General features: G+C 53.2%; 1 protein-coding gene across 4 annotated transcripts in view; it reads left to right on the top strand.

Moving 5' to 3' along the window:
- Window positions 1-17243, top strand: part of EIPR1 (EARP complex and GARP complex interacting protein 1) — a 118926-nt gene that overhangs the window by 37139 nt on the left and 64544 nt on the right. The window contains exon 1 of one of the 4 annotated variants that reach the window (XM_019453223.2): window positions 13548-13611. The exons of the other annotated variants lie outside the window; for them this stretch is intronic. Within the exon in view, the coding sequence (XP_019308768.2) occupies window positions 13563-13611 (49 nt within the window). The 5' untranslated portion in view covers window positions 13548-13562. Of the gene's footprint in view, window positions 1-13547; window positions 13612-17243 lie in introns of those variants that run through there. 4 annotated transcript variants of the gene reach the window in all.

Consider the following 17243-nt stretch of genomic DNA (forward strand, 5'->3'; position numbering starts at 1 on the left):
AAGTGTTTACTTCTTGGTTTTGTCATGAAGGATAGAGATATCGTGGTCACCACTTTTGAGTGATGTTTGTAACGACGTACAAATATTAGAGCTTAGAGGCCAGTGAGATCGAAGATCTTAAGCACAGGTCCCTTTGTCTCTGCAGAAATATAGTTCTATTTTATAGCCCCAGATGTCTTGTAGCTGGGGTAGGTCCCAGCGTCCTCACTTCTTTGGCATTATCCCTGTCGGCACAGGGTCCCTGACTGTAAGCAGGACGTCCTGTCCTTCCAGATTGGGGCTGCCAAGCACTCGGACAGGTTTATCGGTGCAGTCTGACTTTGGACGCACGCTTGGGGATTCAGGTGACTGACTCTGTTACCAGAATCTGTTTTAGCTTATGAGTTTTGAACAGCAGGTCAGGACATTCGGACTGTCAGGGTCCTCTGAGCATGGCTGAGTCCCTTAGATGTCTGGTCCTGGACAGTGAGGGCTTGAATGCTGAGGGTCTGGACAGCACGGGATGCCTTCATTGTTCTCACGCAGTCATCTTCTAGAAATGAGGCAGGATTCCAGAATACAGGGCGTGTTTTAATTATCTTCTTTTTTTTTGAGATCCTGTGCTGAACTGTGTCTTACACTCCTGACTAACCTCTTTGGGTCCCATCTGCATCGTATCTCTGCCCTCATTGACTTTCTGTAGCACCTCCAAATTTAGCATCATCTGGAAATTTAATTAATGTGCTGTTTACTGCTCCTTCCAGATCGCTAATGAAGATGTTAAATAAGACTCGATCCCCAGAGCAGCCCGCTGGACACCTCCTCGCAGCTTAATGCCCCGTCATTTATCAGCACGCTTCGTTTATGTCCTTCCTCCGGGTTCCAAACCGCGAGGGGGTGCTTAGACAAAGCTCAGTTTGAATTCATTTTTCCAGTAAGACTGTAAAAAATGCTGTGCCACATTTCTGCCGCCACCCCAGATATGCGATCTGCTTTGTTCTTCCACAGGCTGGTGGTCTGCTCTCCGCCCTCCTTCTCACCTTCTCCCTGTGGCAGAGAGGGAGCGGTTAGCGGCCACGGGTGGCGAGGCCAGACCGACCTCTAGATCATTCCTGTCTGAAGGCGTCTGGCCGTATCTTAGTCTCCTTGGGTCACGGGGACAGACCGGCCTCCTGCTCCCTGTGTCCTCACGTGGTCGTCCCCTGTGTGTCTGTGTCTTTGTCTTCTCTTCCGCTGGATTAGAGCCCACCCAGATGACCTCACTTAACTTCAGGGCCGTGTCTCCAAATACATCACGTTCTCAGACACCGGGGTTAGGGCTGCACCATGTGAATTTTGTGGGACCCAACTCAGCCTGTAACAGCTGTGCATTATTTGATTGATCCATTTACTTACACGGGAGGTTTGGGGAGAGGGTTTCATCTGGATTCGGTTCTCAGACCCAATGTTGGGTAACCTGTGCGGCCCTTACTGCGTTCCTGTCATTTCACGACACGGTTCCTTGAAAGGGGCACAAGCTTCGCTTTTGTGTGTTGGAGTAAAGGCCAGACCTTGGAGGCCCGCCGCCTGTTGGGCTGAGGCATTTCACTTGCTCACCACTGAGACTGGAGTGGGATTGGACAGGTGTGGTCGGGAGGGACCCGGCAGGGGATTCGGCCTGGGGACAGTTCGGTAGGAGGTGTGGCCATGGGTGTAGCACGCGGAGGCCTGGCTGAAATCTGTGCCCAGGAGGGTTAGCTCCTCTGTCCCATGCGGCCTGCTTTGTTGGAGGTCCCCGGGCAGGTACCCGGGGCTCCGGGACAAAAACACGCTGCACAGGCGCGAGGTGGTGGTGGGTGGCATGCAGCCAGGGCAGCCCAGGTGCAGGCACTGTGCCAGCAGCAGTTGGACAGCTGGGCTGGGGCGGTGACCACACCCGTGCTCTGTACCTGGAGAGAGTGGGACTTCCCAGGCCAAGGCTGGTGTCCTCCTCCCTCAGCCGGAGGGGGGCTGGGGGTGGGGGGGAGCAGCCACTCAAAGGGCAGGGTGGAGTGAGACGTGCAGGCCCCAGAGTCAGGGTGGGTCTCAGACCAGGCTGTGTTTTCAGAAGATGACCCTGGATCCGGAGGGGATGCCCGGGCCCGAGGGAGAGCCCTGCTGCTGTGCCTGTCCGTGTCGTTCTTGTCATTCTGTGGTCCTGTGACTTACCAGACATAAGATCACGCAAAGACAGTCTTACAAAAAGCTGCAAGTACTATGAAAGGAGAAAAACCTTCCCAGTACGCTTGTACAATTTCAGGGGAGACGGGCCAGAGGAGGGTCTTTAAAATAAAAAACCGGAAGCGTAAGCCCGAGATGGAGAATAAAGGGGAAAAGATGCGGCCTGGGGTTGGTAAGTTATGATTCTTTACATCTCCCGTGTAGCTGGCGACTTGCTTGCCTTGGGACCCCGTGGCGGGCGGGCGAGTGGCAGCTGGTGTTACCGCAGCGGGAGTCAGTCTCGCACCCCGTGTGTGGGGCCGAGCATCCCACCAGGGCCGGGAGGCGGTTTTCCGCAGAGGAAGGTGGACTGTCAGGAAGACCGTCGATCACGGCAGCACGGGGTCCTCGGGAAATCAGAACAACGAGGAGCTGACAGCAGCGGGCTGGGTGATGCACGGCCGGCACGTTGGCCCTGCCCCTGCTCACAGGTGGCCCGGCTCTGCTCCGTGGCCGGTGCAGCCCTCCTGGGCCCCAGCGGCTCACTATGGGGATGGCTCGAGCCGTCGCTGGGACTCCGTGGGCCTGGGAGTTGGGGGCAGCTGGGAGGCTCTGTGGCCCCTGCCGAGTGCAACCCCAGAGTCGGGGTGCGGGTCAGACGCACGTGCTGGCACAGCGTGTCCTAGCCTTGCCCCCTCCTCCACCCTCCCTGCTTCCCTCCTTTCCCTTCCCCTAGGCCCGGCTGGGCCTTCCTTTCTCATCCCAGCGCTTGTGATTCGAGTCCTAAACGCATCCCAAGCTGTGAGCTGTGTGACGAAGTCCCGTCTGGGCACCGGCTCTCGTCCTGGCCCTGGAGGTTATCAGCTCCGCGGCCTCGAGCCCTGACGTCCTTCTGTACCTGTCAGGCTGGGACGGCGAGGACGGGATCTCGTGACTCTCGTGACGAGCAGGCCCCCGTGTGCCGCGTCTTCCTAGCTTCCCCGGACGGCCTTTCTGTGCTGGGCTCCCCGTGTGTGGGCTCCCTGTCCCGGGGATCCCTCCACACTGGGTTCTGGCCCCCCACCCCCCTGACTTCTGTAGTCTCGGGCCGCTTTTCAGCCGCCTCTCCACCTTCAACCTCCGGAGTTCCTGCAAGGGTCCGCCTGTCACGGGGGTGTCCTCCCGCAAGGGGCCCACCTCGTCCTCCGTGCCCAGCCCCTCCCGCACCTGCACGGCACTGCCCCTGTGGGTGGAGCCTCTCCCAGCTCGGTCACTCGTGGCTCAGCCAACTCCTGGTCCTGCGTCCGTGGGGCGGCGATCCGTGGTGAAGCTGACAGAGGCGCGTACGGCACCAGGAGGGCCGACAGAAAACACGTGACACCCCGTTAAACTTGAATTCCAGACACGTAGGGGTGATTTTTAGTGTGATTATGTCCCGTGCAAACTGTTTTTATACTTTTCAGTGTGGTAGCCCCGGTCGGAGGACACGCTCCGGACAGAAGCTCAGGCGCTGTGCGCCCGGCGGGGAGGCTGGTCAGGCAGTGGTCTGTGGCTGTCAGAGTGGCAGGCAGGTGGGCTGGCAGCTGTACCCTTCGAGGGCTTTCTTCAGCCCAGCCCACCAGAAAGAACTCCCGGGGCTCCCAGAGTGCAGGTGTTGGGTGTCCCCAGCCATCCCCCGTCTCCGCCGGTGGCGGCCCTGCTGGGGACTGCGTCTCCCGGCCGGGCTGGTGCTTCTCACAGCCGCACCATTTAATTTGCACCTCTTGCCACCTGTCCCTCGGACGTGGCCGTGGCGGTCACGGTGCCTGTTTCCTGCTCTCCCGGGACAGCCCGCCGGTGCTCAGGTCTGCACGCCTGACTCCGGACGCCGTGGGTGGCACGCGCGGGCCTGTGGAGCCGCAGCCGGCGTGTGGGCTCGGCGCCCGCCATGGGGGGCTGCCCTGCTCCCACCCGGAGGGGCTCTGCAGAGGCCTGATGTCTAGATTTTGGTTCAGTTTTCCTTTGCATGGAAACGGTTTTGTGAAGGTGGTCATGTGCCTGCTTAACGATTCTGACCGCAGAGAAGGCTGTGCAGCAAAATGTCAATCTCCCCTCCACCCCTAACCACCAAGCCCCACGTTTTCCTGCTGGTGGCGCCACTGTTACCCCCAGGGGGTCGAGTAACTCAGAGTTAGAGGTGGGGGGGGGCTCATCCAGAAGGAAGCGGTGTCATCTCGAGTGGCCGTATTGTGGGGAAGAGCACGCAAGTTACTTGGAAAACCTGAAAAGGAAGATGTGTGTGAACGAGGCCTCCTCACTCCACCGACACGTTCCGAACAGCCCTTGTTGGGTCTAGTACGCAGTCAGAAACGAGGCCCTCAGAGGCCCCGAGGCTCTGGTGAGACTGGGGACTGGGCGGCTGGGGAAGGAGGGCGTGAGACCGCAGGCGGTCGGGAGGCCCCACTGCCCCTGGGGCTTCTCCACCATCTGTCCTGGACATTTGACGTGTTACCACTGGAGAGCCTGTCCTTGGAGCATTGAGGCGAGTGGCCTTGCAGGCAGCTGTGCTGGAAAACTCAGAAGGAAAGAGACCTCAGTCCCCCGTCCGGCCTGTGGGACTCGACGTGCTGGGGCCATCTCCCTTCAGTGCCCTGGCAGGGCCGGCCGTCACCGAGTCCCTCGGGCGGGGAGAAGGGAGAGACAGGGTGTCCCCTCAGCCTGCCCAAGCCCCACTCGTGTTGTTGTCCCACCGGCAGCTTTTGAGGGCCTCCTGTTGTAGGCCAGGTTGTGGTCATTGAGGACCTGAAGAGGAACGAGGCCTTCAGGGGGACCCCCGTCAGTAGGAGAGGGGGACCATGCATGACCCAGTAACCGGCACAGCAGGAAGGAAGTGACTGCCCAGGGCCCGATGGAGTTTTTTATAGTGTTCATTTATTTTTGAGAGAGAGAGACAGAGTGCAAGCCAGGGACGGGCAGAGAGAGAGGGAGACAGAGAATCTGAGGCAGGCTCCAGGCTCCGAGCTGTCAGCACAGAGCCCGATGCGGGGCTTGAACCCACAGACCGCGAGATCATGACCTGAGCCAAAGTCACACACCTAACCGACTGAGCCACCCAGGCACCCCTGAAATGTTTTTTAAATGGGAAAATGAATCCTTTCCAGAATCCCCAGATGCTTGAAAGTGTGTTGTTTGTACATTCAGTACCTCGTTCCTCTGCTCCCTGGCCTACGTCAGGACTATGAAGTTGCTTTCATATGAAGTTGATGATGTCGTGAAAAATTTGGGAATTTGCAGTCTCTGAGTGAATTTTCTATTTGATTTTGAAGGGAGAATCTATAAAGACTCTTGCTTTTAGTATCTTACTTACATCAGACCCCTTGACTGTTTACGGGAGCTGGTCTTGGATGGACCGGTATAGCAGGATAAGATCTATAGAGATTTCCAAACCCATATCCACTTTCGGTAAAAATCTACACAAGTTACAAAGCCCAGATAATGCATCTAAAAACACACTGTGTGTAGGGAAGAGTTGCTAAAAGATAAGGAATTAATAGTGTTTTTTTTTTTTAATTCAATATATGCCGTTTGAAAATCAGATGAATTTGTGAGTGTAAAATGTAAGACCAAGGGGAGTGAAATCCTGGCTTGTTCCTGGCCGTCAGCGTGTGAGGTGCCAGAAACCCTTCTGCCTGCACACAGGTGGTAGCCTGGTTACAGTCATATACTACGTTGCAGTTTTCACAGCACTTGCCACGCTATTTCAGTGTGATATTTCTGGTAATCTTCTGAGTGTAGACATCTTCATATACCCATTTTATAGATGAGGAAATAGAGGTTCAGAGGAATTCATTTGCCCGGAATCTCATAGATAATATACCAGAATCAAAGTTTCCAGAGAGAACTACCATTCCCCCCCGCCGTCCATAACGATGATTTCTCCTAAAGTGTGGAAAACTTAGACTGATTTGTTAATTTGAAAAAAATATATATTTTGGGAGGAAAGAATATAAAATTTAGTAGTGTAACAAAGTTTAATACATAAAAATAATCTTAAAAAAATTTTTTTTAACGTTTATTTATTTTTGAGACAGAGAGAGAGCATGAATGGGGGAGGGTCAGGGAGAGGGAGACACAGAATCTGAAACAGGCTCCAGGCTCTGAGCCGTCAGCACAGAGCCCGACGTGGGGCTCGAACTCACAGACCACGAGATCATGACCTGAGCCGAAGTCAGATGCTCAACCGACTGAGCCACCCAGGTGCCCCCAAAATAATCTTTAAATATGTGTGAGATATGAGAGATGTTGTACCCAAGTATAAGTGTGCCCTAAAGATCATACAGACTTACTGTAAAGTTCAGATTCACTTTTATTTTTGAGTCATCAAGACTTTTAAAAGGCTTTGAGGGCAGGGGCACCTGGGTGGCTCAATCAGTTAAGCGTCCGACTTCAGCTCAGGTCACCATCTCACACCCTGTGAGTTTGAGCCCCGCGTCGGGCTCTGTGCTGACGGTTCAGAGCCCGGAGCCTGCTTCAGATTCTGTGTCTCGCTCTCTCTCTGCCCCTTCTCTGCTCATGCTCTGTCTCTGTGTCAAAAATAAATAAAAACATTTAAAAATATATTTAAAAAAAAAAGGCTTTGAGGACTTACTGATACTTCTGTACTAACAAGTTAAAAAGGAATGGTTTTTACGATATCTTAAATATCCTATTCTTTGGAAACCATTTGTGTTTTTTTTAGATTCTAGGGGAGAAGAGACAGCAAACACCTGTTTGTTGGGTCGGTCCTCACTGCCCCCTGAAACCCTGTTTTCTGCCCCTAGTTCTGCACTGAGCACGTACTCCTAATGTCTCAATCACTCCTCACCTCTGCTCTCTGACACAGTGTGGTGATGTGTGGGTTGACACCTGTCACTCAGACAGGGTGGTAGCCGGCTGCTTCTGTCCCCAGAGGGACTGTGTTAAAGACAGAATGTTCCAGTTCGGAGAGTCCCAGGGAGCTTCCCTGACCTCCGTGCAAGCTGCCAGCACGAGGGCGTGCAGCCACACTCAGTCCAGTCCAAGGAACAGACTCGTCCCGAGGTGTCTCTAGGGATGCTTTACCCACGTTGCTGTGTGTTTCCTGACCCTGTGTGCGCGTCTCCATCTGGATTTCCCCTCTTGGTGGTAAGTCGCACGGGCGTTATTAGATGAGCAGGGAGTTGTGAGTGAGTGAGTGAAATCCTCATCCCAGGGGGAGGGATGTGCCTTTTGGGGGTCAGTCCTGGTCCTGGGCAGGCAGCAGCCGTACGCGGGCCCCTCCCTGCCTCTTGTAGGGACGGTGCTCTGGACGATGCTTTGGAGGTTGGGTTGTTTTGCCAACAGTGTAGTTGGGTTGTATGTGTGTGTAGTTTTTGTTTTGTCACTTGGCCCATCTTTGTCCTTTGCACCGACCTACTTAGATCACGTGCATTGAAATCTCTGGTGGCTCAGGGCTCAAGCCCAGCATCTTGTTTGTTTTCCTCACTTATCGCTGGTCCTGTTTCTCTCTCCTCGCCTTCTGCGGGCTACTCGAACGTTTTGCAGAATTTCGTTTTGATTTATGTACGGTGTTTGTGAATGTACTGTGAGTTTCAGTAGTGTTTGCTCTAGATATTACAGTCTACGTACACGACTTACCAACTCTGCTTTGGAAGACGTCTGGAACCTTTTGCTATTAGGCCCCTTTGCCCTTTCGACTTTTCAAATATAATCATCTGAGTGTTTTCTCTTTATTCATCGATCATCAGATGTAGTGTTTTATATGTAGTTACATGTATATGCGTGTATGTGTGTATGCACGTGCCTACACACGTATGTGCATGTGTATATACATATATTGCACACACGTGTGTGCATATATACACATGTGTGCTTATACGTGTCTCTGTGCATATATACATATACGGTAAAACCTTAGATTGAGAGTAACTTGTTCTGTGAGTGTTCTGCAAGACGAGTGAACGTTTCTAATACATTTTAACTTGATAAACGAGTGACATTTTGCGATAGGAGTAGTACATGACACTGAACGGCACATGATCACAAGTGAGCCAGTGGTCTTTCTCCCCACCCCTCCCACCCCCCCCCCCCCCTTGCTAAGGGATTGTGCATGATCGTCAATGCAGTGTCACTTTCCTGCAAAATCCTCAAAGGAGGCAAAAGCAAGTGTCACTGGATAGGTCCCTTGTTAAAGTTGCACAAAGAGAAGAAGATTCCATTGAGCTGATAGAGAGCAGTGACTCCGTTAGTGACAGAGAAAGTCATCCTACACACTAACCCTCCCCTCTCTTGTCTCCCTCCCACCAGCCACGGAGGTTTTGAAAGGTAAGTGCAGGTTATTTGTTTTAATTATTTTTCTTTATATTTTGTATTTTTAAAAATTTTGTATTATTTTACCATATTGTCACCATCATTTTTATATAAATATTTTAGGGTTGTGGAACGGATCATCTGAGTTTCCAGTATTTCTTATGGGGAAATTCACTTTGACATAGAAGTGTTTTGGATTACAAGCATGTTTCTGGAACGAATTATCCTTGCAAACCAAGGTTTTACTATATGTGTATATACGTGTTTGTATAAATGCATACACATATATATGAGTGTGAATATATACATATGTGTGCACTTACACACATGTATGCGCACATATACATGTTTGTGCACATATACACATGTATGCACATTGAATATTTTCCAGCCCTGTTCTCCCCACCTGTCCTGAGATGTCACGGATATGAATGTTGGCTCAGCTGTTATCATCCCACAGGTTTCTGAGACTCTGTTTATTTTGTTTTTTACTTCATTTTCTACCCAGCGTTCAAGTTGAGTATTTTCTATTGTTCTGTCTTCAAATTCATTGATTCTTTCCTCTGTCATGTTCATTCTGCTGTTGAACCCATCCACTGAGGGTTTTGTTTTTTTTTTAAATTTTGGTTACTGTATTTTTCAGTTGTAGGACTTGCATTTGGTTCTTTTGTATATCTTCTCTCCCACTGGTGAGGTTTTCTGTTTTTGTTTTTTTTGTTTTTTGTTTTTTTTTATATTGGTTTGGAGTATTGGTTGCTCACTGTAACATTTTTATAACGGCTGCTGTAAAACCCTGTCAGGTAATTCCAGCCTTGCTTCCTCTTGGCATTGGTGTGTGTTGACGGTCTGATTTTCCCAATGCTTGGGAACTTGTGGATCTTGTTCGAGCAGGCACACAACCTGTCCAGGTCTAGGGAGTGGGTCTTGTCTCACTTCCGCGTGCTGGGGTTCCAGTGACGGTTTTTGGAGCGCTCACAGTGTGTTCTTGGTGCCTCTGGGGCTCCCACTGATCCCTCAGAGGGAACGGGAATTTACAAGCCATGGAGAAGACACTGACAAGACTATCTCGATACTGAAATAAAGGAGGGACGTGGGTCAGAACTATCAGATTGTTTTCAGCCTGATTGTAGGAAAGGCTGCCTTGGTGTTATCGGTGGTGACAGACGGCAGGGAGGAAAGATCGCCAGGTTAACTGTCCATCTGGTGCCTTCTCCTTCCCCTTGTCCATTCCTCTCCCTGGGAGGTGCTAGGCCCGAGACTGGGGCCCCAGTTATTAAGTGTGTGGGGGACAGGATGGGGACGGAAAGTGGAATCTCAGTCGCCACAATCACTTAGCTCGGGCTGGTGGGGCAGGCGAGTCTGAGGAGCTCCGAGGTTCATGTCAACTGTACTTGTCCTGATGGTGCCCTACTGCACCACAGGCTCTTCCTGGGGCCTCGCAGCCCTGCTGGACCTGCAGGGTCACCTGTCCTCATGCCCTGGGGCTCTTCAGCCGTTTGGGTCTGTCTTTACCTTTGTGCTTGGGGACGGTATACGTTTTCTTACGTCAGAGTTACAGAGTTACAGGATAGGGAAGGTGTGGCCGTCCAGAAGTCTTCATTTTAAACAACAAAAGTGTTTTTGTGACTCATACTTCTAACCATTTTTAAAAATTTGAGTAGACACACAATGTTGTTACATTAGCATCAGGCGTGCAGTACAATAATCTGACAGCTCTATACGTTGGACTGTGACCATCACAAGTGTAGTCATCATCTGTCCCGTGTGACACCGTTACAATATTGCCGACCGTGCTCCCTGTGCTCTGCCTCTCATCCCCGTGACTCACTCATTCCGTGACCAGAAGCTGTGTCTCCTCCTTCCCTTCACCCGTCTTCCCCCTTCCCCACCCCCATCCCTCTGGCAGCCACCAGTTCGTCCTCTGTATGTAGAGGTCCGATTCTGCTTTTTGTTTGCTCATTCATTTGCTTTGTTTTCTAGATGCACGTATGAATGAGATCATACGGTTGTCTTTCTCTGACTGACGTATTCCACTTAGCATGATAGGTCCATCCATGTTGTGGCGAATGGCAAGATTTCATTCTTTTGTATGGCCAAGTAATAGTTCACGGTTGTGTGTGTGTGTGTGAGCGTGTGTATTTATTTATTGATCTCTTTTTCATTCATCAGTCGATGGGCACTTGGGCTGCTTCCGTATCTTGGCCACTGTAAATAATGCTGCAGTAAACATGGGGCTGCAGGCATCTTTTCAAATTAATGGTTTTCATTTTCCTTGGGTAAATACCCAGTAGTGGAATTAATGGATCATAGGGTAGTTCTAATTAAAAAAAATTTTTTTAATGTTTATTTACTTTTGAGAGAGAGAGAGAAGCAGAGCACAAGTGGGGGAGGGGCAGAGAGAGGGAGACCCAGAATCCGAAGCAGGCTCCAGGCTCCGAGCCATCAGCACAGAGCCCGACGCGATTCTCGAACTTATGAACCAGGAGATCATGACCTGAGCCGAAGTCAGACGCTTAACCCACTGAGCCACCCAGGTGCCCCAGGGTAGTCCTATCTTTAACTTTTTGAGGAACCTCTATACTATTTTCCACAGTGGCTGCACCAATTTGCATTCCTACCAGCAGTTCCAAAGTGTTCCCCTTTCTCTACATCCTCACCAATACCTGTTGTTTCTTGTCTTTTGGATTTAGCCGTTCTGACAGGTGTGAGGTGATACCTCTTCCTGGTCTTGATCTGCATTTCCCTGCTGATGAGCGATGTTGAGCATCTTCTCGTGTCTGTTGGCGCCTGGATGTCGCCATTGGAAAGTGGTCCATTCAGGTCCTCTGCCCATTTTTACTTTTTTAAAAAATTATTTGTTTAATAGTTTATTTGTTTTTTGGTGTTGAATTGTATAAGTTCTTTATATATTTAGGGTATTAACCCCTTATTGGGTATCTTGTTTGCAAGTATCTTCTCCCATTCAGGAGGTTGCCATTTTGTTGTGTCGATTTCCTTTGCTGTGTAAAAGCTTTTTATTTTGGTGTAGTGCTAATAGTTGTCTTTTGCTTTGCTGTGAATCACAGTTTTGGTTGATGGGGTTTTAGGATAACTCATCTCTATTATTTAATTCCATGTGATTATAGAAGATTTAAAAAATCTTCTTTTTAAAAGTTGGCAAGAACTATTTACTTGGGTCTTATACTTGTTTTTAATTATTGTAGCTGTGTTTCTGTGTTGGGTAAAGTCATACTATTTTGAAATAGAATAAAAGCTATTGTCAGATAATATGATGGAATGGTGTACTTAGCCAGCAGAGGGCGAAGCTTTTCTGGGATTCGGAGGCCATGATATTAATCACGTCTCCCATTGTTGTCATTGTGCCTGGGGGAGAAACACTCAGAAGTTACATTGTGGACATCTGACTCTTGTGGCTGCTCGTCGTCTTTTGAATAGCCCTCCTATATAGGGGGAAATTCCTAGGTTATTAGCCCCATTTCCCATTATGGGAATAAGAAATCAAGTTTGCAGTTTCCCCGTGACTAGGACCGTGCGTATGACTGAGATGCTGCCAGTCACAGGGGGCCACACGGGACAGCGGTTGGCAGTATGAGTGGCTGCAGATAGCTTTGGGGTGTGGGGGTCATGGTGGCAGCATCGCAGGTGACTTCCAGGTGGTAGTGAGTTCCTGGCACACCGGGAACACGCCAGTGGCCTGAGTGTGACAGCGGCAGCTGTGGGGCGGGCTTCGTGATTGCCGGGTGGGGACTGCACAGCTTTCCGGTCAGGCCAGTGCCTCCGTGTGGTTTCTAGCCCTGCTCCCCAAGGCTTAGGCTTAGGCTGGTCCTCCGGCGTGACCGCCATTCCGGCTCTTTCCCCTGAATCCAGAAATGATCTCTTCATCCGCAGAGGCTGCTTTTGTGGATTGCACCTGAGGTCTGATAGGTACGCACTAGAGGGGGCTGTCTGAGACCCCGAAACCGGGGATCTTTACATAAATTGGCAGTGACCGTGGCCACGTAACATGGGCGGAGTGTGGCCGGCGCTGGCGCTGCACTTCTGCCCATGAACGGTGGCGGGCGGCCAGTCACCAGTTAGGGTCCCAGCTCCCGTCCTTGCCTGCGGTCACCTGGCACTCCCTTCCTGTCGACCTCGGTACCGGCAGGCCTGCTCTTCCCTCTCACTGCTCCCGCAGTACGGATTACTTGTACACTATGTGCCAGAGCCCCTAGCGTCTGGGGCTCCATCCTGACCTTCCGGAAGCTCCCAGCTGTGTGGGGAGGATAGACACTGAGCTGATATCCACCCAAAGTGACATCGCCCCGTGGCAGGTGTTCTGAGGGGAGGGGGGTCAGAGGTTTAATGAGTCCTCAAGGGGCCAGGGGACCCCACTGAGCTCTGCTGACAGCGGCCTCTTTGACAAGGCACAGCCCTCCTGCTCACTGAAGTGTCTCATTGTTGTCACCATCCTTTCGCGTAGCGTGTTTTCACCGACCTCATTTAGGAGCAGCCTGCTAAAGCGAGTCAGCGCAATGAGAAGTCACACAGAAACGGATGGAGGGACAAAACAGGAAAGCCAGTGGGGTGGAGGAAGGAGACGGCGGAAGGCACCGTCCCCGATGTGGAGGACGGAGGCCCCGTGAGCGCTCTGGGACCTGGCGTGTGCCACATGAGCTGAAGACGCGGTGGCCTCCGCTCTGGCCGTCCAGGAAGGCGGGTGTCTTGGTAGAGCGGGGCGGGTGACCCGTGTGGTTCCCAGTGCGTGTGCACGTTGTGTTCACGCCGCGCCGCGGTCTGGTAGGTGTGTAAGAGCGTCACCTCTGAAGAAAAGTACGCGCCTTGATTTAATAATACTCTTGTGCTAGAAAATGCTGACCGTCACCTGAGCTGTCACTGACCACGGATCGCCGTGACGAATACAGTGACGGGAGAGTTTGAAATACTGCGAGAATTACCGAAACGTGACTCGGAGACAGGAAGTGAGCACGTGACCGCGGGGCATGGTGGCCGACAGACGTGCTGGACACGGGCCAGGGTGGCCGCGGACCTGCCGGCCGCACCAAACAGCGTCTGCGGCAGAGCGAGGCGCGCCTGGAGTTTCTTCTGAGTAACGTGAAAGGAGATCCTTCTAGAAATCACCAATGAAAACATTCCCAAACCTCAGTTTTCACTCTCTTCTCTGCTTTAAAGGTGAGCTTTCCGTCAGCCAGAGTTTCCCCAAATGTTGGGGCACCGGCACCCTCGTCACAGAGCTGGTGGGGTTCAGGGAGGTTCGCTGTACCGTGTCCAGAAGTTTTCAGATGGCCGAGTCGAGAGTCCTCCTCAAGTCACCGTGGGATATTCCGCACGGGGACTTAGTTCTAAGTTCCTTCCGACTCTGGAGGTTTTGCTGCAGTCTGTGTAGACTCAGGAGGCCCGTGAAGAAGTCCTCTCGGGTTCTGCCCTACTGCGTGGGGCGGTCTCTCCTGCCCCGAGCCTGTGAGGTGGCCCTGGTCAGGGCTAATTAGCGCGCCTCTCGCTCCTGGCCTCTTCACCCCGGCTCAGAGAGGGGGGGTTTTTCCTTCCCTCGTGTTCCCTGTGGAAACACCTGTCACATCCCACACCGAGTGAGTTTGAGTAGCCAAAGATTTCAAGATTATTAATCATGCTTTGCCACTTGTGACTTTATTTTTATCTTATCACTTCGTTTCGCCACCCCGAGCTCAGTCTTCGTGTCGAAGGTGAGAAGCTTGAATTGGCCGCACGGGGTTATTAGACCAGAAATACTTGCCCCCTAGTTGTTCTGTTTGTAAGCGAACGCAGTGCAGGTGTGCTCACCGGAGCGGCAACACCTGCCACGGTTGGTCCCTGAATTACCAGTGCTGGGCCTGGCTCGGCCCTGACCCGGCAGCCGGCCCTGGGAGAGCCCCCGACATCAGGCATTCGAGTGGCCGACTCCTGTCCGGTTCTCCTCAGAGTTCGAATGCCCGCCAGTGCTTGTGCAGAAGAAGGTGTGGTCTCCACGGCCACCCACTGACCTCACTGACAATGGACTTGCTAACTCCCGGGGGTGCTTGCAGAGCAAGGCCAACCGTATCATCTTCAACGGAGACGGTAGAGTAGGTCCTGCCCCTCCCGCTGAGTGCGACCTCTGCCGGTCCCCGTCACCGCCATGCTCAAGACCTTTGGGACCCGTTTGGGATTTGCTTTAAGAACCCGCTTCATTGCTGTCTAAGAAAATCTTTCTCCTGACTTTAGACAGTACTTTTTGGCCCCTGATGACCCTGTCCTGTTTGCTTACCCATCTCATTAGTCATGCTGGATTCTGAGATTTTTGACTATTTTGGAAACTCAAATATACCCCGGAGAACAAGGTCTTACCATGCAGGGCGCACGGAGAACGTTCTGGGATGAGTCTGCAGGAACTTCCACTGCACTTTGGGTTGATAGACTCTGCTCCTTTGTGGTTTGTGACCCACAACATCTCTCTGTAGAGCACGTATGTGCTCTGGATGGCAGCTGGTTACAAACACACTGTTGGCTGGTCGGATGTTTCTGCGATTGGGACTTTCTACCTTAGTTCTGCAGGAGACGGATGGTATACAGCTTCTTTTTTTTTTGTTTGTTTCTAGTTGATTTTTTTTCCCCATGGAAACTGGTCCTGGCAAGCAGGGCTATGATAGGGCATTTCGGCAGATACTCAAAGCGCTTTTGACTCCATCTGTGGGAAGTAGTTGAAACGATACACAGGTCGGAGAGTCTGAGGGGAGGGACACAGCCCTAGACATCAGTGACCCCTAGGCACGTGTTTTCAGCAACAGATTATGAAACATTAGGAGTGTATGAGGGGGTGGGTGCCTGAGTGCCCCCTGCTGAAACCGGGCCAGTAGCTCGAGGAGAGGAGAGGCCAGGAGGTGGGAAGGAGGGAGAGGAGAGTAGGGAGAAGAGGGAGAGGAGAGGAGGGACAGGAGAGGAGAGGAGGCAGGAAGGAGAGGCATCTCTGGAGAGAAGGGGAGGGGAGAGGAGAGGAGAGGAGGCAGGAAGGAGAGGTATCTCTGGAGAGGAGAGGAGGGGAGGGGAGAGGAGAGGAGGTGGGAAGAAGAGAGGACAGGAAGGAGAGGAGAGGAGACAGGAAGGAGAGGCATCTCTGGAGAGGAGGGGAGGGGAGAGGAGAGGAGAGGAGGCAGGAAGGAGAGGCATCTCTGGAGAGGAGAGGAGGGGAGGGGAGAGGAGGGGAGGGGAGAGGAGAGGAGGTGGGAAGAAGAGAGAGGAAGGAGAGGAGAGGAGGCAGGAAGGAGAGGCATCTCTGGAGAGTAGAGGAGAGGAGGGGAGGGGAGAGGAGGGGAGGGGAGAGGAGAGGAGGTGGGAAGAAGAGAGAGGAAGGAGAGGAGAGGAGGCAGGAAGGAGAGGTATCTCTGGAGAGGAGAGGAGGGGAGGGGAGAGGAGAGGAGAGGAGGCATGAAGGAGAGGCATCTCTGGAGAGGAGGGGAGGGGAGAGGAGGGGAGAGGAGAGGAGAGGAGGCAGGAAGGAGAGGCATCTCTGGAGAGGAGGGGAGAGGAGAGGAGGCAGGAAGGAGAGGCATCTCTGGCCAATGTGCCTTGGGGCCGCCAGGCATTCACATGCGTCACCCACTGTCCCGGTTCAGATAGAAAACGCAGGTGCTGCAGGGATCGCGGTCCCTCGAACAGACCGAATAGGACGCTGGACTTCTGGCATTTGTAAACCACCTTAGCGCCATCCAGGACGTTCGCTTTGCAGCGTGCAATGGGGAGGTCAGGCGCAGCTGTACGAATTCGATGGTTCTGACCTATAAAAACGGCAGTTCCGCGTGGCTCCGGCTGTTGAGGCCGCGATACGGCCACGCTTGCCCGGCGGCGTCGCCACGCTTTGCCGCGCCTCCTCCTCCTTTCCGGCGCCGGAGATCCGGAGGGCTTCCGGGGAAAGGCGCCGCGGAGGCCGTGGCATCCGATCGTCCACGGCGTGTCTGCGGGTGGCCGGCATCGCCACCAGCAAGTGCCGTGGCAGAGTGGGGGCCCGGGTCCTTTCCGTCCCTGCTCTAGAAGCCGGCGCTCAGGTGGAGCTCGACGGCTCGTCCCCGGGAGGAGCACTGCTGGCCGGGCGACATCTTGAGGGCAAACCGTCGGGACGTCTGTCGGCTGTGACCTGGCCGACCCAGGGGGAGCGGTGGCGGGCATGTGACCACGCCCCGCGTGCGCAGGGGGCGGGTCTCGTTCTGACGCGCGAACGTAACCGCAGATGGTGGCTTTAGCGGCTCCGTAAGAGTCAGCAGTGTCATCTGCCCGTGAGACAGAAAGCGCATAGGATCTTTGGGCTCTACTCTGCGAGGCCCTGCACGTAATAGGAAATACTTGGTCGGCTCACGTCTGCCCGTAGCTGTCCGTGTCAGAGGAGCGCTGTCCGCCCGCCCGCGCGGCGAGGCGCCACACGGGAAGGCGGGCCAGCCTGGGAGGCTGGCAGGGAGAAGATTCCAGAAAACCCCGTGAGGGTAGCCTGGGGCGGATGCCGATGCGGCCTCGCGGCACCCGGCTGCCTGCCTGCCGGCCGCCTGCTCTTGGTGAACAATGAGAACGGGGGCTGTCACTGCGGGGAAGGGCTGTTCAGAGAGGACTGGCGTTTCTTCCCAGACCCGGGGCGCGGTGGCGGAGGGAGCCATTCGCCCTGGCTTCGGTGACATCCTCCCTCTGTGAGGTCGCGCCCAGCTCTCCATGAAGCTGCCCCAGGGCAGTGCGCTGCCCCACGTGGGATGCATCCATGCGGACCTCGGGGTGCCCTCATGGGAGAGGGCGGGGCTGCCCACCTTGCCGGGGTTGCATGGAGTGTG

Source organism: Panthera pardus, unplaced genomic scaffold, assembly GCF_024362965.1.
Source record: "Panthera pardus isolate Hobbes unplaced genomic scaffold, ASM2436296v1 HiC_scaffold_26, whole genome shotgun sequence".
In the NCBI taxonomy this organism is placed as follows: domain Eukaryota; kingdom Metazoa; phylum Chordata; class Mammalia; order Carnivora; family Felidae; genus Panthera; species Panthera pardus.